At 39.9% G+C, this 21,104-nt stretch overlaps 1 protein-coding gene across 1 annotated transcript in view; it reads right to left on the minus strand.

Annotated features, from left to right (window-relative positions):
* The window catches only part of PTCHD4 (patched domain containing 4), a 90,983-nt gene that overhangs the window by 46,768 nt on the left and 23,111 nt on the right, over window positions 1-21,104 (minus strand). The window contains exon 2 of the mRNA XM_026108692.2: window positions 17,360-17,840. Within this exon, the coding sequence (XP_025964477.2) occupies window positions 17,360-17,840 (481 nt within the window). The remainder of the gene's footprint in view (window positions 1-17,359; window positions 17,841-21,104) is intronic.

Raw genomic sequence — 21,104 nt, forward strand, 5'->3', positions numbered from 1 at the left:
CGGCGCATGCAGCATTTCTGTACGAGAGTGCTGGCACAGAGGGATTTACAGGGATGTTGCCTATAAGAATGAGGGGGAGTGGGGAAGCTTTGTTAGCCTGAATTCTTTAGCAACCAAAGCAGAGATTTGCAAAGTAGCTAGAGGAAGCTCATGGACATACAGCATATGCTTGCTGTAAGAGCAGAAATCAAACACTAAAACTAAAAACAGAGAAACCATAAAGACCGTGGTCTGATGCTACAGACACAAGGACATATAAGGTTATGGAAAGAAAGGATAAAGGAAGAACAATTGATGATGCACATGGAGTGCAAGAAGCCAAGTGTATAGGAGGCGAAAACAGAGTGGAAGAGAAGTGTTTAATAAGATGAATCCAAGGCAGCAGGTAAATGGTGTGGCCAGATGCTTAGGTATGGTCAGTAGCAAGCAATATGTCCATAATGGGGACAAAAATGAAAAAAAAAGCAGTAGAATCATTTTATTTCTAATTCTATTCAAAATTGATGCCTTCTGCTAGTAATTATAAATATAGATTGCCTGAAAGCAACCCTGATCTCCAGAAGATGCTAGGTTCCCAAGTGATTTGAATATAGTTTTAATATATTGTTTTGTTATACTGGAAATGAAGTGTCCAGCAGTGATTTGAGGAGTGCAAGTTACCAGAAGAAAGCCAGAAAGGGATAGCTATGAGCAGAGAAAACTTAAAGTGGTCTATTTCTGCTCTGTGCTACAATCTGAGTTGGCGGATATGGGCTTTACACTGTTGTGCAATCCAGAGCCTGATTATCACAAAACCAAGGAGCGTATTAAGAAGCGAGCACTACAATTCAGATCAGGAAGAGCTTACATTTTAGCTCTTACCATGACTTCTTCCCTGCATTTCATAGCTAAAATACTATACCAATCTGAAGGGAATTATGGTTGCGACGAGCATCACTGAATTTCTGCCAGTTCCTATTGGAAAGACATGAAAAAAGGGGTGTCAAAAAACCAAGGAGGCGAAGAACTAATCATGATGTTGATCTTAAGAGATAGAATCCAGCAATTACTAACCACTGAAACTACCTTTCATGACTAGACAAAAGGCAAGATAAATATTTCATGACTAGACAAAAGGCAGGATAAATATTAAAGGGGAATATCCTTAAAAAGTATCAGATAAGGGAACTAGGTGAAATTAATCTCTGCTGGGAGACAACACGTAGTTTAATTGACATATGAGCATTTCACTGGCTCTCTGTCGGGACTCCATGCTAGCCACAAAGTAGTAAACTGCATGTGGGTGTATGAAAGAGAAATGCTGTTAAGACCAATGTATCTTTGGGAGTAATTAGAAAACAAAAACTAATATAGCAGATATGGTACGTCTTGATTTGAGAAAATCTCTGTGATGTAACATCTTACACAGTCCTACCACCATATGAGTTCAAGCAAAATAGATTATCAAAATTCAGTGAGCCATATGAACAATGATAGCTTTCCAGTATTTTTAACTCCCGTTAGACCTATATGAGTAATATGAGACATGTAAGTCTAGAAAACTTCACCAGATGCTCTGAAGGGACCACAAATTAGAAATGTGCTAGATAATATGAAGCAAAACAATTTAAAAACCTCTGTGGATATCAGACAGGTCAGTGGATCTGGGGCACTTATCAAAATGACTGCACTAAAAAGAAAGCTTCTAGAAATGAGCAGTGGACTTTTGGTGTGTTGGTTGTAAGGTGATAGGCTTAAATAACAATGCTTTTTATTAGCAAAGTCTTTCAAAATAAGGCATAACATATAAACAAAAACATAATAATAGTCTCTAAGAATAGTTATATGAGCTTGGTGTGTAGACACAATTATCCTAAGTTCCCTAAAGTGGGGCATAAAATAGCAATAGTGGGATAAAGTTAAGAGGAAAATTTAGGATGAACATAAGCAAAGGTATTTGCCTGATTTGTCACACAGATGGAAGACAGAATATTTGTTCCTCCATAGCAGAAACTTCATAGATTTTAAGAGTAGGGGAAACAATTATAACAGGCCAAGTCGATATATCCTATAACCTCTTCATCAAAAGCATCACTCCTTTTTGAGCTATAGCCTGTAGTCTAAAAAATCCAGTCTTGGTTTGAAAGCTCCTAGTCTTACAGATTGCACCAAGCCCTGATAAATCATCCCATCATCCCAGTGCTTAATTGCTTTCACTGCAAAAGAATTGCACCTTAATTCTGGTATGAACTAGTCCAACTCCAGCTTCTGACCACTGGATCATGTTGTCATCTTCACCTAGATTAGGCGGCTGCTTGCTATCAGAAATCTCTTTCCCAGGCAGCCTTACAGCCCTTTAATATGGTATTTGGCTATGAGCCTGGTACTGAGTTTGCAAGGCCTCGGGACTGAGCCTTGTCAGACTTCCTCTGCCTGAACTTTTCTTGACCTGACTGAGGCTTTGTTTTACTTGGTTTAGCTGTGACACCAAGTTCTCTAACTGACCATTACGCTAACAATAAATTCTCGGCTTTATACATAAGATGTATTTCCTCTTTGCCCATAAACAAGATTCAGAGTGTAACACCTGTATAGGACTCTTGTCACCTGCTGCAGTTAATTTAATTTCTAATCTTCTCTTAAATGAAAGGAATTCTTCAGTTCAGGGTTTAGGGTTTTTTTTTTATTTTTATTTTTTTTTGTAAAAGCATTTTTCCAGTCTATTTTTTATATTTATTCTAGAAAAAGCTCATCAGTGCTGCAGAAATTTCAGCTTCTCACCATTAACTGTAAAGGAGTCTATTGAGACCAGCTGAGATATAGATACCACATTGCTGACATCTACATTTGGTCGTGTGAATCCCATTCCAAATGCCAATTATTTATTATCTTGTTATTATCTTACTCATGCTGTTCACAGAACTAATGTCACCTTCCTATCCTTTCTTTACTATGCATTTGCGATACCCCATGTTAACAACAGTAGCACATTTTGGGCTCATATTCAATACATTATCTACTGTGATCTCATTATTATTGCTTTTTGGGATACAATTTCTCATCTGGCAAATGTGAATACATTCTTTGTTTCTAGAAGCATAATCTAGCACTTAACTGTGATAAAGCACATGTTGATCAAATGAGCCTGCCTGATGATGTGCTGGGGTTGCATTCTCGTTATTTTTATCTGCCAAACTTTGCATTATCTGAGAATTTTAATGGCATTGATTTTTTTTCCCCTCCAGAATATGAGGAAAGATGTTGAATACCGTAGAAGAAACTCCTTTTGCCCTGATTCATAGTGTCTTCCTGGGGGGAAGAGTCCACAATTACAAATTAATATTTCATGATTACATTTAATGTAAGCTATAGTGATTTAATGTAATACAGATACATGCATGTATCAAAATGCTGTGCAGGAGTAAATCAAATTATCATTAGCTGAATATACTAAAACAGTATAGTTTCTTTTCTTGTGTAAACTTGTGGATTCATTAAAAAAATGAACAGGTTTATCTGATAAAGCCTATTTCCCATGCTACCATGGAAATAACTATTGCACCGTTTTAAGTACTGTCTTACAGCATCATATTTACTGATTGTTTCCCAGATAAACATTTGACCTTGGGTGTTAAAACATTTGTTGGCATCATTTTAATGTTAAGATTTTAAGTCATAAAGATGCTTGATTTTTTTTTATTTAAAACTTTTACCTACTAAAGCAACTTTTTTTCCCCCAAGTTTGCCATTTAAAAGGAAATGGAACTTCTAGAAGTTTTTCATTCTTCATCTCATGCCCTGATTTTTTTCTTCCATTTTGTCTTTCTTCCCCTTTTCCCAGTGGAAAAAAAGGAGGAAAAATGTATTAGAGTTCAAAGTAAAAAATCTGAAAACTGTGAAAATTGGAAATAGTTATCCCCCCTTTTTTTTCCTGGGAAAGGAAGAAGCTTCACACATTTGGACTAAACACACTTTTGAAAATCTCTGTCCAAAGGAATTTATGAGAAATAACTGTCTAGCTTTGCTGGCTTTTGATGAAATCTAGATCCCCAGTTCTCTGAAGACTCTGTGAAACATAAAACCATAAATACTTCAGAAGAGTCTCAATATGATAAAGAAATAATTTTAATTGTCAGTTGTCCCTTGGCAATCTAGATGTGTAGATAAGGCTCAGATAGTTCTCAATAACTTTATGCTAATCCAGATACTGAAGACAAGGGTCAGTTTGGATTTACTGACTATAGAGGTTCATCAGGGGCTACAAAATCCAGTCAGGCCCTTGGAAAGACTTGAGCAATTAGCTGGTGCTAATGCTCCATGATACTTTTGGCTGCCTAGCTACTGGTGCCTAAGTCTTAGGTTGACTATAATTGTTTAGGTTCCAGCCACATTTCTAGACTCCAGTGCCAGTTTATCTATTGTTCCAGGAACTGTGTATTTGCTTTCTTTTGAGGAACTCAAAGAGAGAAGTAGATATTTCTCTGTACACTGTTGGATACCAAGACTTGCACATGACCTGGGTGCTATGCCTCTGAGCAGCTTTATCTTTCCCTAAACTGTAAAGTCTGCATGCTAGCATTTTTCCTTTATGATCCTGGGACTCCTCCAAATATGTGGGTTTGGATTTTCAAAGAGTTTTGGGAGAATTTGTGTTCCAGATTTCATTAAAAATTAGTAGAGCCAAGGAATCTAGTATGATCAAAGCCATATGGAATGGCTTCATATGAGAGAGATTTAAACTGACAGGACCTCACAAGCCTGATGGAGGAAAGGATTATAAAATCATGAATGATATGGAGAAGATCTATAGGGAAGAACTCTTTGCTATCTCTTCCAACACAAAAGCCAAGGTCATCAGTGAAAGTAACAGGCAATGGAGTTAAGACAAACCCAAAGAGGTAACTCTTCACGCAACATGGAGTTAAGCTGTGGAATTTCTAGGAGTGTTGGGGATGCTACAAGTTTACATAGCAAAAAAAGCAGCTGGACAGAATCCCAAAAGAAAAATCTATTGAGAGCTGCTAACAACATAGACATCATCTTAGGTTTCCTGAGTCACTGTACACTTGCCCTTTCCTGCTCTTCTTTCCAAGGCATCTGTTATCGACAATTGCTAGAGATAGGATATTCAATTTGATGAAGCCTTGGCCTGATCTTGTAGAGTCATTCTTAGCTTCTTTACACTTACGACAGGAGAAATCACCCTGAAGTTTAGAATAGATGCCCAAATTTTAGAAGATTAAAGTTAGCTGAGACAATACTCCCTCACTCAGGTTCAAGGTTAAGAAATCTTAAAATCCTGACTTTGCAGTCACAAGAAGCTGGGTTCAATGACCTAGAACTTCCTTTCAGTTCTTTTATTGAATTTTCATCCATTAGTCCACATACTGAACTCAGTACAGAGCTCTTGGGCTAAAACATATCATCCTGAAACATGTCATCTTTATTTTGTCACATAAAGTTAAATTGAGTCTTCTCTATGTGAAAAAAGAAAGAAAAAAAAAGAGAAAAAAAAGACCATTCCTGATGACTTCAGCTTAACCTTGCTAATAAGGGAACTTCAGCATGAACTATGTTCTCCACTTGCCTATTCAAGTGATCAGTGGATCAGTGACCCCATTACACACATTATTAAGGGAAAAGTCATGGAAGAACCTGATATGCAGGTAAAAAGACTCTCTACTTTTCAACAGTTTTTATAATGCTTTTGCTTTTCCATGCCAATGCCAGGTCAGATAATCCTTTCTAAGGGTAAAAAAGCCTTGCAACCTGTTCCTGTAAAAGACAATAAATATATCGCGTACTAAGGAAACTAAAGATACCTCTATCTTCTCAAAGAAACATTGAATAAACTCCAAGGAAAGGTTATCAATAGCTAACAAATGAAGTTTCATAAGGAATGCACTGTTGGTGTGTGTTTTGCAATACAATGTCAGGTCCCCAGGGAAATGGTACACAGTCATGAGAGGGTTGGGTAGAAGAGGTCACAAAAGACAAGCCAAGGTCTCCTGAAGCACTGAAAATATCTTTGCAATTTAATGCTGACAAAATATCTTTTTCCAGAATTAACTTGTGAACAAAACTCTCAAGTGGATGTGGTTTAATCATTTCATTGTTGTGAAAGCTGAATCATGACTGTTTACCACATATATGGTTTTTTCTTTTTCTTTTTTCTTAAATATTAGAAAAAGGAATTAAGATTTTTGTGTTGTTTTACACCATGTTATATGTTTGTGCATTCATCCATGTTTGTCTGTCTGTCCTTGGCCACCAATAACTTATATACCTCCTGAGCAGTTTCAAAAATTGTGAGCAGAGCAGAAGAGATTTCAGTCACAATTTCTTCCTACATTTTTTTTGAATTAGACCGTAATTAGATTCTATTACTTTCCCTTTAGGGAAAAAGTAAGTATATTAGAGGTCAAAATGCACGTAAGAGCTCTTCTGGAGTGTGCTTCATTAGCTGCAGTGTTCAGAATTTGACTTCAAATGATCCAAGAAAGAGGTAGAACATTTCTATCTAAGATTTGCAAAGCCTTTGGTCCCTCAATATCCAGCCAAGGTTATTGGTTTAAAAGCAGGATAGCTGCATGATAAAACTCTCATTGTTTCTTAGCTCTGATGGGAGAGATGTTGAAAGCTCACACAACCAATTACCTTCACAAAAGGCACTGAGCCGTAACCCTTGCAGAGAGCCAAGGACTGGAGTAGTCCAGCAGCTCCCTCTCCTGCAAGTGGTGCCTCGGAGTTCACTGGCAGTGTGAGCTGAGGGATTTTTGCACTTTTTGCCTAATATACTCAGCTTTTGTACAGCCTCAGTATAACACTCTTTGGTAATGCTTTCAGTAGTGGGTTAACATCTCTCGTGTGAGGTGGTCTTTCTTTCAGCTGCTCCCAGGAGAAGAATGAGCATTTAGAAGAGGTTTGATTTTGTTGTTCACATAGTTTCCTTTCAATGTGGTATCTACTCTGAGCACAAACAGCTTTTTTGTTTTCAGGGCTCTCAGTCTAGGTTCAGAAGCTTTAAATTGCCTTAACAAAAAACTTTGTGCCAGACTGTCTCAAAAATTATTGCAGAAGGACAAGAGTTTCCAGTGCTCTGCACTCAGTATGCACAACACCTCTTTGCCTTCATCTTCTGCAGCTCTGTATCCTCCCTTGAGAATGGTAATTTCTTAACAGTAACAGTAAAAATATCAACTAAAAAAAAAAAAAAAAGAAACACAAGATTTCACTTGTTAGGGTCTCATAGTGTGTGCAGTAATCTCCCACTCCATCTCTTTATAAACCAATGCAAATGCTCCCTCTAGTTAATTATACCTGCACTTTCTGAATTCATGTAAAATATGCAAAATTATCATTTTGTACTACTAGTAGTAATTGGTATAATGCCAAGCTAGCAAAGTAGTTCTCTCTATAGGCATATCGATGGCAGTTGAATCCATAATGCCAGAAAAAGCTACAGCATTTAAAATCTCTATTGCTGATTTGCATTCGAATATGAATCACAAAGTCTAGGTTAGGCAGGTCTAAGTGTCATAACAGACTGTTAGAAAATGCTTGGATTTCAAAAATACAAAATCCAAAAATCTTCCTTCAATTTTAAAAGGAGAGCGTGATCATAGCATTCTCTATTGCTGAAATAACACAGATCACGGCAGGAAAATGCAAAGACCACATGCCAGGACATGGTTGCATTCTCAAGGTACACAGAGTGATTTAGAGATTGTCTAACCATGTAACGTGGTGATTTCATTCACCAGTGAAATACAGCCGTCTCTGGGTAAAAACCAGCAGCTGCTTAACCAAGCACCACCTGCATAGTATCCTGAGCCAGGCAGCGCTTACGAATACTGTATCTAACCAGCACAGCAGGGGGAATTTGAAAAAGAGAGCAGTGCAATTATCCACGCTGGAATTCAGCCAAGGCTCTGAGGACAGTATATCCAACCGTGCAGAACGAAAATTAAAGAGCATCTTTAGTGACCCAAAGCTGCAAAGGCCTGAGGTTTTCAACTCGTTCGGTTGGTGGTGCTACTTGCAGCCCCACGCCTACACCTTTCACTGGTACAACTCTCACCACCTCTTTGGGCATCCAGAATAGCACGTCCTTTCTCATCTCACAATTAGCCGAGTGTGGATGAATCATCAAATGCATGGTTCACCACATCCAGCACGATTACTGCGTAGAAAGTCACAGCTGCAATATCTGAGTATACCTCTGTCTGAACGCCAGTAACACAAAGTTATGCCAGTGATATGGAGGATACCTGCTGAATAACACAAGTTGCTGCTGTTATTTGCAGCCACTCATGGATGATGAGCAATGAGGCTGGAGCTAGTGTGGCTTCAGCATGCAGTATGCTACTGCGGCATTTATCCCACCAGAGACTAGAAGTTACTTCATGAGAAAGAAACGAGGAGAAAGAAAGGACTGGAAATGGAAGAATAAAACTGAATTATTAAAACTGCGACTGATTATTGGTTGTAAAAAGGAGACCATATAAAAGATAGGCTATCCAGTAAAGTCTTTTTAGTTGGTTTTGTTTTTGAAATAGACTTTTTAAGCTTTTAATACTGTGCACAGTTTTTGCCATTGCAGTGGAATATAGTAGATAAATATCGATTTATAACATTTGGCAAATGGTTCATTAAGTTCTGTATCCTGTTCCTGGTTGTTTAGGGGTAAATTATCAAACTGAAAGAGGGCTACAATGAGACAACTCCACAAGTGAAATTTCTTTGTGTCCATTTTTGAGCTGGGCTTGCGAACATGGTCATTAAGTTTTATACTTCTTCCTTAATATTAGGTTTTAGTGTTGCAATTGGATTCCAAATAACTCAAAAACTGCAACCTTTTCTGAATTAGATTAAATCTGTGGCCACAAACATATCTTGCACCAGTGAATTCCACAGGCTAATTGTGCATAAAATATATTCCAAGAGAAAGTGCATTTGCTGCCTTTTGTTTTCATTGAAAAAAACAGAGGCGCAACTTTGGATTTCCCTGTGCAAGAACAAAGTAGCTAAGAAGAGCAGACTGTGTGGTTGACAGATGCAGGATCATTCATTCTTTGCTCGCTCAGGTAGCAGAGCCCACCTCTCCTTCCCAGCATGAGAACAAAGACAGTGCAAGACAGCAACTTTCCTCCACACACCAAAGAGCAGAGGACATACCCTTCCAGGGCTCAGCCCACCCCACATCTGTTCTTAGCTGCAGATCTGCAGTGCTCCAGCTGAGACCAGAAGTTACGAGCCACCCTCCATCTACCCATCTGTGTGGAGTTCACAAAAAAGTATGAACTAGAGTAAAACATCTGAGGAAAAAGATCTGGTAGGAAATGATATCCAAGATGAGGTATGCACAGCCCTACATATAAAATATCCTAAAAGTATCTGCAAATACATAAAGAGATACTGTAAAAAATTACACTCCGAAGTCAGGCCAGACAGACTCTGAAGTTATAGACATAAGCTGCAGCAAGGAAAATATTAAGAAATATCTTTATAAATGTATGGCCATTTAAGCACTTGAACAAGCTGTCAAGGCAGGTTATGGAATTGCCAGCAATGGTGCTATTCAAGGCTGGATTTGACATTGCCCTATTAGGAATGATATACGTAGAGCTAAATCATTTCTGCCATGATGCAGCTCCTTTCCAGCCCAAATGAGCCAAATGTAAATGTGATGTGCATTGATACATACTAAGTACAAGGAACGAAACTCCTGCTAAATGAGATCAACACACAGAAAAGGTGTATCCAATAAAGAACCTTAAATAACCCAGTCATAGGAATGAGCATTGCCATGAAAGGGAAGAAAAATGAAAATGAGAGGAGTTCAGACAATTGTGTAAGATATTTGAACAGGAAATACACTTTACTTTCTGCAAAGAATGTGTTTATTGATTAAGAGTATTAAATATATTTTCAAGTGTAAAAGAAAACTGTGCCTTTTAGCTTTTGACTTTTTAACTGGAAACATGCATTCTTCCTTAATCAGACTCACTTTTTCAAAGGACTTGCAGAAATGCTCATAGTAAATTGGAAGCAGCTCAAATGATAGCTACCAATCTGTTAGTTGCAGATGGAGAGCTGAGGAAGCTGTTTTAATTAAAAAAAAAAAAAAAAATCTGCATTTGGAGACCTCACCTTGGACAAAGGGGTTAATTCAATTCTCACTGGAGTCAGTAGGAAGAAGAGTTTAGCTGGCCATTATCAAACAACAAACCCAGCCAAAATCTTTTGTATTTCCTCTGTCATTATGGGGGATCTCAGAGCATGCTGCAAACTGGTATCTGTGCTGCATGCTTGGGCGATGGTCCAAGGACAAATGCTTTGGCCTGAGCTGGGCCTCCGAATCACTGAGCAAGAGACCTGCAGATCCACATTCTGGGGTGGAGTAACTGTGCTGAGGACCCCTGAGTTGGTAAGAGGAAAAGGAACTTTCTCTTTAGGCTCCAGAGGAGAAGAGCTAGTCTGCAATCTCTATGTCAAGTCAGTTTATGTGTATATGGTATATATGTATAGTTTATGTATCTAACTTTAGTTGTTAAAATCTAAGCTGTCATTCTAGGCTCCTCTTTTGGAGCTTTTATGGAGAGAGATAGGTGCCTGCAGAGACTAGCTCAGCGCATCCTAAATATGCCCTCAATGATGGTCCAAATGGCTTTGGAGATGCCTATTTTTGATTAAGAAGGAAAACTGAGGTTATATCACTTCAGCTGAGGCAAAAACATTTGGGACAGCTGCAATCAGGTGATATAAACCCTGCTCTTGGGCCTGAGGCAGGCTGTGCAGTTCCTTGCCTTTCTGCAGGGGGGATGGGAAAGCCCAAAGGACCCGTGCAATACCCTCATCTCTCCTCTCCTCCGTATGAGGGTATGAGTGGCCTCTCTCTCTAACCACGACAGCTCCAAGATGCAGCCGCAGGGCCCGGCTGCATGGTATGAGTGTAGCAGAGCATCACAGACAGACTTCTGCTCTTCTACACAAACCCCAGAAAAAAAACCCGATCTTCTGGGGGATCATTCTTTCCTATGGAAATGGAAAAAAGCCCCCTAACTCTGGAACTGGAAATAGCACAGCTAGAGAGTATACCAGGTCATAGGGAAATTATAAATGTGGAGAATGTTTAACTCCATTCATACAAACTATCTTTGTTATCTGCCCATTCAAATAGGTCGTTTTTTTCATTTTTACACCTTTTGAAGTTTTTTTTCCCTGCTTCCCCCCTCCTTTTTTTTGTTATTCCCATTTCCTACTGTAAGAGTCAAGAATGGACATTTTCTAATTTAGGACAAGGTATTTCCAATTCCTTAATGATCTGCTAAGTAGAAGGGGACATGAATTACTACAATATACAAAACGGATTCACTGTATTCCTAAGGCATGGAGTTGTGGGGTTTTTATGTCAACAGGTCTCTTCGTTCTAAGGTGTCATTCCACTGCAGCTCAAACAGCTAGGAGATGATCATATAACATGAAATGCATATGGGATTTGCTTTACTGCTGCATCAAACGACAAAACAAAGTCACAGTTTCCTCTTGAAACATGATTTCTAAGTTGCAGCTGTAATCAGAAAGTCCACTACTTGAAGCAAAGGTTAGGAATGCTGTGATACTTCGAGTACATCTGAGCTAGCACTAGCATGCACTTTAGCCCTCAAATTTGTCTTCTGAGATTTAAAAAACAATACTTTTGTCATCTGTACTAGGACATTTTTTTTTTCCTGTAATTTCCCCTGACATTACTGCTAATGATAATAGGATATCCCAAATTTACTTAGAGGTGGTCACCTGCCATTATTTCAACAACTGCCGGAGTTGTCATCTGAAAGCAGTTAGATGACTGAAATAGTCTGAAATAATGATAGCTGCCTGGAGTCTTGTCTGCTTTTGTTTTGCCTCCTCCTTCCATCTGAAAAACTGAGTCGGCGGAAGGAATAACCAAGAATCTTAACAAAAAAAAGCCTGCACCAGAGGTAAAATCTTTGCCATCCATTTTGCACTCTCACATCAGGCATGTGGTTGCTGCTGAGAACAGTCTATTGCTTCCTAAAGATTTTGCACCTCTATAACACTGTTACTAACAGTATTATTGGTGATAGCAGCAGTCATAATATTACAGTGTGTTGTGGGGTACCCAAGGAGCTTAATGTTATTGAAATGATGAATGAGAAATAACCTCTCCCATGAAGTTCTTACAGTCTTCATAGACTGGACTTACAAAGAGCAGGAAATATTTCTTACATGCAGTTACTGTTAATCCAGCCTTCTAAGAAATAAATATACTTTATCATACAAAAAGCATGACTGCAGTCTAATTACATTGTAGTTACATTTTTGGCCTAAAATTTCCACTAATCTCTATAATGAAATACTTCATTGACTGGTCAAGAATAATTATGGTATTAAATTACTTAATTAATATACCTGCATTTTAAAAATATACAGTCAGATCCTCAGATGAGTTAAATCACCATCTCTCTGACGATATCAGTCTGGTTCCTGAGCATTAAAAAGCAAATCATGGGAGCAATAATATCTCAATTATGTAGTTAACCTTCTGGTTATATAAATTAGTGATGATTAGACATGGGAAATCATAATTATGTTATGTACATAACATGCCTTTGAAACTGTATTGTGAATCCAAACACAAAAGGCAATGTGAACACCTAACCAAGTACATTTCTCAGGTCCAGAACAAATCAGGGACCCAATGATTTGACTCTCTGTCTCTTATCTAAAACACTTCTAGCTGGGATAGCGCTGCTGGTGTCAAACTTGCAGAAGAAACTGCAGTTAGTAACTGTCCCAGAAGAGGAGTCATCATTAGATACAAGGTAAAACTTTCGCAAATTCTGATTTCACACATCAATTAATAAAACATGACTTTAAAAAGAAGAAAAACAAACAAATATCTAGATCCTATTGTAACTCCATGTATTAAACTGCATTTTTCATTAGTGCCCTTTTAGTGGAAGGGTACTGATGCTAATGCATAGATTTAAATTGCATATCACTTCCCATCACAAAAAGCATTCTAACATTATTTTAAAAAGCTCATACCCCTCCATTACTTCCAGAAGGACTTTGATTCCAGAAGGAGGAAGCCATGAAACTAAAGAAGCACCTTTTCTTTAGCTCAGCACAGTTCCTTTAGCCGTTTGACTATAATATAAACAGCTAAAAGTCTGCACCTCCTCCTGTTTGCTGGAGATCCTGGCAGCCAGCCAGGGACCTTTCTAGGCGATGGTCCTCACTGATTCCAAAAAGGCAGCAGTGGACATTGTGCCGGGGAAACTGGGTTTCCAGAGGCAGCTGTTTTAGAAGAGGGAGTTTGAGGGTGTCTGGCCAAGGAGGATTTTCCACCACTGTCCTCGTGCCTAACTTGAGGCTAAAGTTTCTCCCCTTCAAGAATAAAGAACAGAAAGAGCCAGTCGTAGCCAAGGCTTTTCCCCCAGAATTCCTGAGCGCCAGTGCTTTATCCCAGCAGACCATTCCCTAACTGCGGACTACCGTATATAATTAATGTGTTGTTCATTAAGTCCAAATTTGCAAAAATATTAAACATTTCATTTCTTTATAGGCATCTAACACCTATTGAAACCCACGGGAGCCCTTTACCAAACAGGAATTATGTACCTAATATGTAATTTGTACAAGTATTCCTGTCTTTCCAATGGCAATATCCTCCTGTGCAGGATAAAGGACAAGTGCAGATGAACATCATGGAATTTCCTTTTCCTCCTTCCATTAAAAAAAGAAATTCAGAAGAAACTGCGTATTTAATATATATATATGTGTATATATATGTATCTATCTATCTTAAATGGACATTTTGCAAATGTCAGACTGTGATGGTCCAAAGTTAGGAGCTGCCAGAATTAAGATTGCCTGTGCGTCCTGGGTGGCACTGCACTTGCATGCACTTTGTGGCTGTTACTCGTGTGGTTGTCTGCTTTCTTTTTATTGAATCTCTATCATTCAGCTTTGGAAGGCTGATTTGTAAATCTGGCATCTGTGATCCTGGGAAACTCTACTCTGCAGACTTTTTCATTTATATCTATGTAATTATTGTTTGGCTTTATTATTGGCTTACGAGGGCCTGCTAGCAGCAAAGGGCCCAGGTGCAACATGGACCACAGGGTGTATAGAGCTCCCCAGAGTTAGCAGCCTTGAGGGCTTCAGTGGATCCAACTCTGTGGAAGCCCAGGGGAGCCTTTCCTGGATCAGGCCTGCTTAAGTGTAATTAATAGGCAATACAGGAGGAACAGGTAGGGAGAGAAACGTGACAGTAAAATCTAATATCAGAAAATTAATATCTGGAAGCAGCAGAAAGGCTGGCAGGCCCTGTTCTCTGGTAGTGCCCATCAGCTCCAGGCAATCTCTGCTTGAGACACCGCTGAGATTTCTTAGGATTACATCTAAGTTGTTGAATCCACTGCACTGTAAACCAGGCTCTACAGAAAACTGCCACGCAAGGAGCAATTTTGTGAGGTTATGGGTGTATCACAGGCAGTCCAAAGCACCATTAGCTGGCACTATTATTTAAGGAACTAAAAGCATGGCACTTTGTAGCATGTAATACAACATGATTTTGATAACTCATGCTTCCTGTCTTTTAGTTTATCAAGCTGTAAAGCTGTTGCACTGTTATTTACCAACAGTGGTTCCTAGGCATAGTAAGCTGTCATCTAATGATATTGCCAGATCAATTTGAGATTCTTGGATGAAATGTCTGTAAAGGGCAACTTAAGTGTTTTCTTTTTTTAACATGAAGCAAGCTCATTATGATGTTATGGACGCAATCCTTGCAAATATCTCCCTTGAAGAAAGTTTTTCTTTTGCTGTTGGCAGTAGCCATGACAAGAGTGACAGCACAAAACACCATAGGAAGTTATAAATATTGCTTTTTCTAGTGAGCTTACCCGGAAAACCAGCTCCTACATTTCCACCACCCTAAATGGGAAACTGAGTCACTCTGCTTTCAGAAATTCATACTCTTGCCTACTTCTTGTGCCAGCAGTCTATAAACAAATTGAAGGAATTCAGCTGCCATTTCAGTTGATGCACTCAGGATCTATGAATACAATGTTTTATGGTCTGCCTGAAGATAAACCTCATGCACAGGCACTGTTTGGGGCTCTCTGGGAGAGATGAATCTGGGATCTGCAAAGCAAAATGTGTGGGTCATCAACCTCTACAGCCATCTGAAAAGGGACATCAGCAGAGGAACAAGCAATTGAGGGAAGGTGCTATTTGCCACTTCAGCATTTTTGCTTTTACTTCAACTTGCTGCACAAGCAAGACAGTGCCACGTGGTCCTGCTCCTGGACACAAGCCTCCTGAAACCCAGCAGTAAAAGTTGCCAGAATCTGGCAGCTAGCGTGAGTTTGCTCTGCCTTCCTCCTTCTCTCCACCCTGCCATGCAGAAGTCTTTCTCCTGTGCCTACACCCCTTGCTCAGTTGGGAACTATCCCTGTCACAGCACTGCACGTTCTCTGCCCATCCTGCTGAGGTCCTTCGCTTGCCCTTCCCAGCACCTTCCTGTGAGCAAACAGCCTGGGAAAGGTCTCCCACCTCACTGTGGAGCTGTGCACAATGTGTTAAGAGCCAGACACACTTGCCTTCCCTTCAGACTTCCTCTCTTTGACAAAAGCAGTATAGAGACCTAGCCAGGGCCTCAGGCACTCAATCTGCGCTGATAAACAAAGCAGTGTCAGGGTCCGTTCTCTGGACCTGAAGCCAACAGGCATGGTCTGGACATATTCATACAGCTAAACCACATTTTTTCACCAAACAAATGCTGCATCCAAACCACATTATCTCAGCTAACCCCCAATGTGTGCCTGGGATAGGCAGGAAAGACTGAGAGCTGGCAGAAGCCAAACCATATGAGGGACCATTTTCACAGTTTAAGAGTGCAGATGACTGAATAAGAGGCTCTGACATTAGTATTAATGAGGCTGAACCAGCCATTCAATTCCCTGAGGTCTTTTGCCTCACTCTTCCCTCTCCCTTCTGGAATTTGGCCCATCAACTCCTTCCCACCAAGGTACCTTGGCCAGCTGCTCCAGACATCCTGTGTGTAGGACCTACGAGATGGATGCACAGAGAAAGAATGAAGAAAATAGAAGGCAGAGGGCTGGGGGATGTGCAGGCCTGCAGGACTTTTCTGGAGATGAGGAACAAGCAAATGTGTTATTTTGTGTTTTGTCTCTTTTTGTTTTTTAAGAAAAATGTAGGACCCTCCTCCAAACCTTGACTCTAGTTTGTGGATTTGTATATTTAGCTATTTCTCGCTGTAGCACAGGACTGGGCATGGATACAACAAAAATGAGTGGAGATTAACAAATTATCTGCAAAGAGGTGGAGAGCTGGGTCCAAAGATAAGATTTCCAGACATCAAAAAGCCAGAATGAAAGCTTTTGGGTCTGGGCTGCCTTGCAGAGATTTTGCATAGAGGGTCATCACTGCTGTTCAGCCTCATGATATAGTGAAATTCTGATCAACATGGACATGATTTCACAGAACAATGCTGCCTCAGCAAGCCTTTTTGGGTGCATTTTCCTCTTCCCTTTCAACATACCTTCCAAGCAAACTAATTAACCACACAAACATGTTAAATGTGCTGGAACAGCAACAAGAACAAAAAGAGTGAAAACAATTCTCCTGATAAAGGAATTGGATTTTATGTTTGTTCTTCAGCTGCACCTTCTCCTTCCCTGGTGTAACACAAAGGAAATCTCTGCAGCTGATCTCAGACTTCACAAACCGAGGGATTAGGCACTACAGATACTGACAGGCCCCTTTGCTTACAGCCTTGCAAACACCACCACTATAATCTCCTCTCTGAGATAAAGTCCATCAATCTTATTCTTACACCAAACCAATCCCCTCTTCCCCCTCATGCAGAATCGGAAGAGAAGCCCTCATCAGGAAGAATGCTAAAACCTTTCCTTTCCTTCCTTTCCTCGTCTCCCTCCTGTTTTAACTTATTTTTTTGGCTGGCCTCCTGTCAAAGTCAGGTTAACACATATCCATTTTCTATGCTGAGCTGACTAGTTTTCAATAACAATTTCTCCTTCGTCTTGTAACAGAAATCAATAAAACTGCCCCTCTCTCACATTGGCCGAGCTTCCAGCAACGTCATTCGCTCTTCATTGTTGCTACTGCTTTATTTTGCTTTCTTTTTCCTTTTTTTTTTTTTTTTTTTTTTTTTTTTTTGTGGCAAGGCACAGACCAATTTAACAAGATGAAAACGACTTATACTTTCACTCAAGGTAAAATCTGCACTTTATAACCCAGGATGTAATTTACAATCCTGTCATTAAGCTCGGTTAATCCTATTATTATGAAGATAAATAATTACCCATAGCGAAGAAAGGGATTCCCAACAGAGTAGAATTATATTTTCCATCAGTAATGAAAAATATCCCTGCCGCAGTGACACTGGAAATACAGATAGTGAGTACTCCCAAGAGTCCCAGGAAAGGTTTGCTACGCAGGCAGTCCTTCATGGAGCTCGAGAGGGTAGCAGTCAGGAGAATCAGCATCAGGCTCACCAAAATCTTGCCCCTGGCCAAGAGACTGGTCTTGTGGAAGTCCTTCCAGAGGCTAAAGGACGCTAGGGAGTAGAGCTGCAGATCTTGGTGATCCAGCTGCATCTTGTGCATCAGTTTACAGAATTCACTCTCCCATTTCTCCCCAATGAGGTCCTGGGTGACAGAGCCATACGTTTGGAGGTAGTAAGTGATTTGGATGGCTCTGGCTGATTTGACTCTCTGGTCCTTGCTGTTTGGCACTTCCATGACCCCTCCGAGCTGGTGGCCAATAAAACTTCTCCTTCCATCCTGGGAGGGAAAGTAAAAATATGAGCATGTGGTTATCTTGCTTAAGATGTTACAGTGATACTGTTTGACTCTACTCTTCTTTCCGACACATGCCAACAGCATGATACAAAGGCCACTGCAGTCAATAGGAGTCTTGCCATTCACTTCAGTGGGCTTTGGGTTGCATCTATGTTCCCTCTCTCTGTTTCTTACTCATTATAGACTCATCTACAGTTCTGTGCTGCAGTTCAGGGACTGCCCAGATACTCACTGCAGACCCAGATGTTCAGAGACTGAAATATTGCATGCAAGTTCCTCACCCGCGGGAGAGGTTCACTTTTTCACATTTTAACTGTGACAAACAACAAATCTCCAGTTACTGAAGTATGAAACATTTGAGAAGAAGATCAATTTATGGAACATTTGTGATTTCCTGGCACTCTGCAACTGCTTTTTAAAAAGCAGGGATTTTACAGAAAATAAGGCACCAGTTCCAACCTCCATACACAGATGTACATATAGATTGATCCACAGCATTTAATACAGCTACTCTGGCTCTAGAACAATACAGTTAAAATCAGACTTTGTGAACTGTTTATTTGAACTTCCATGGATTTCTGTTACAGGAAAGAGGTAAGAATCTACTCTAGTCCTCAATTTAGTTCAGATTTTTCTGTATATTTTAAGAACATAAACCTTACTATGGTCTCACTTATTTCAGTATACACTAGGACAGAGTAGTAAACTCCACGAAAATCAGTACCGAATACATCAGATGCATTCAGGATCCGCACCAATGTATTTACAGGACCTGACCACTTTCTGTAGAAATATCCAGTCCTGTTTAAATGCTTTCTTTCTTGTTTTCTAAAAAAGTTTGATAAGATTTTTTAGCAATTGGTTATTCTAGTGCTCTAAAATAATTGCAATCTGCCCCTATCAAGTTAGGACATCAAACCCCAGGTGCAAACTGAGTAAGACTCATTAGATTGGATAAAAATGTCCTGGCACAAGTAATTTCTCTGATCAAAAAATGCTAAAACTGGGGATTGAATGTCCACTTTAAACCAAATAACAGACCTTCACCTCTTTTTCTGTAAATGGGATTAAAAGTTTTCAGATTTCTTTCCTTTTATATTTAAAAAAAGCATAACATTCTCAAGCCAGTTAATATATAAAACATCTTGCAGGCATGAGTCACAGGAGATATTACTCTTTGTTTAGAGGTATTATGGGAATGACCTGACTGACGGCTTGAATTTGGGAGACACTGTCCTACACACACACGTCGAAGCACTCATCTGCAAAAGGCTAGAAACAGTTGGAGGAGACACTTTTAACTTCTTTCATGTCCGACATTAACCATTTCTAGAAACACTTGTGTGTCATGCAGGTCACCACCTGAAATTCTCGGGCCTGTGCTACGCAGGAGGTCAGACCTTATGTTCATAATGATTCCTATTCTTAAGAAAAATCAATAAAGCAAGGTACCAGACTGTGTGAAACAGATGTCTTCTGGGATACCTGCTCTTTGAGCAAATAAATATCAGAAACTGAGAGACAGTGCTGAAGATGTTTTATGTACTCACCTTGTCTTGTCTCTGGTATGTAAAGGAGGTAATCCTCCCACAGAGAAATTTCTAACTATGCTGGCTTTCAGGGCAAGAACTCGCATTGTTTTCAGCATTAGCCTGCCACAATCCAGGGAATGTGATGAAGTGATTTTCAGAAGCTCATTTTTTCCCTATTCCCAATTGTTATTTCCCATTGAAATAATGGCTTCTGGCGAGGCATCCTGGCACAAGCTGACATAAAAGCTGATTTGTAGTCTAATGCCAGCTTCTCAAATCACCTGAAGCCTCATTACAAATGTCACATAAGCAGAGACAGCTTGCACATAGGGGCAGCTGGTGGAGTCCAAAAATCCTCATCTCTAGCATATCAGGTTAGAATCCTATTTTGACTCATTATTTCTAGGTTTTCTAAGGAGGGTCACACCTAACACACACAATCGCAAGAAGTACGTTTCAAAGCTGGCAATTAAGGCTTGAGCAATGCAGCCCCAGTTTGTATCAAAGGCAACTTCACAGTTAAATATTGCCTTTGGCACTGCTTTGAAATTTTAGGGAGCAATGTCTTATTTCCCCAGTATATATGCAGTGTTGACATTCACATGTTTTCAGCCACTGCAGGACACTTTAGCAGCACAGCTCCCATCTGAGACAACGGGCTGCAATTTAGACTCCATTGATTCACTATGCAGCATGCACTGCAAGGTTACTGGAAACTTTGTGATGGCCATCTGCCTTCCTCTGTGAACGGTGCACCAAACGACAGCAACATTTCAAAGGAGGCAACAGAATGGTCACAAATAAATCATATTCTGCTGTATCTTCCATGAAACAGAAGATAACAGCTATTTATTACACTGATGTACAGTAGGGCATCCTCCTCATATGTCAAAAAAATAGAGAGCTTTCAGGCAGAATCAAGAAAATCATAGATGCTGAATTGCTCTGAGGGCATTTTGTCCATCCCCTTCCTTCCAAAGGAAGATTGTTTCCTATGTATACAGGAGTTTTGCTTTTTTTGCTTTTAAAGGATGCAAACAAGAACCTGCCACCACGGCATCTGGGAAAATGGGGACATTTTCTAGTACAGCTCACATAATGGCTTTGCCTAGATGCTCCACTAGACATTAAGGTCCTGTTATGATAGGCAGGGCTTGATCAATGATCAAAGATCAATGTTTCCAACCTCAGTGAGAAAGACAGGTGAAAAATGTGAAAAAATATTTTCATTTATCCCACTTTATAGATGGGGACTGCAGTGTGGGAAGACAAAAGCCCAGCATAGCCAGCTTAACTTTCAGCATTTCACAGAGACTTCTGAATTAGGAGCCCAGCTGCTTCTCCATGTCTAACAGTGATGGGCACCTAGGGGAATTATTCAGCCAACCCAAGTTTTCAGCTGTCCTCCAGGACTGCCCTGGTAAAAGAAGGAGACATGAATAGCTGGGGTCCCAGGACAGGCCTAAGGTTTGGGGAACAAATCAGGCCACAGTGACCTGTAAAAACAAGGCCTGAAGACAAGATAAGTATTGAATAGGATCCTCTCATTCTGCCTACTTCCCCCAAAGAAAAAAAACACTTGCTGAGGTCAATTAGCACCTCATGCCTGGTATGCCTCTACATGATGCTGCCTATAACAGATCTCTTACATATTTTGCCTTCATACTTTCCTACTCCCTGATCTTTTTCATAGGAAAGCAAACCCCAAAAATAA

Source organism: Dromaius novaehollandiae, chromosome 3 (genome assembly GCF_036370855.1).
Source record: "Dromaius novaehollandiae isolate bDroNov1 chromosome 3, bDroNov1.hap1, whole genome shotgun sequence".
Lineage (NCBI taxonomy): Eukaryota > Metazoa > Chordata > Aves > Casuariiformes > Dromaiidae > Dromaius > Dromaius novaehollandiae.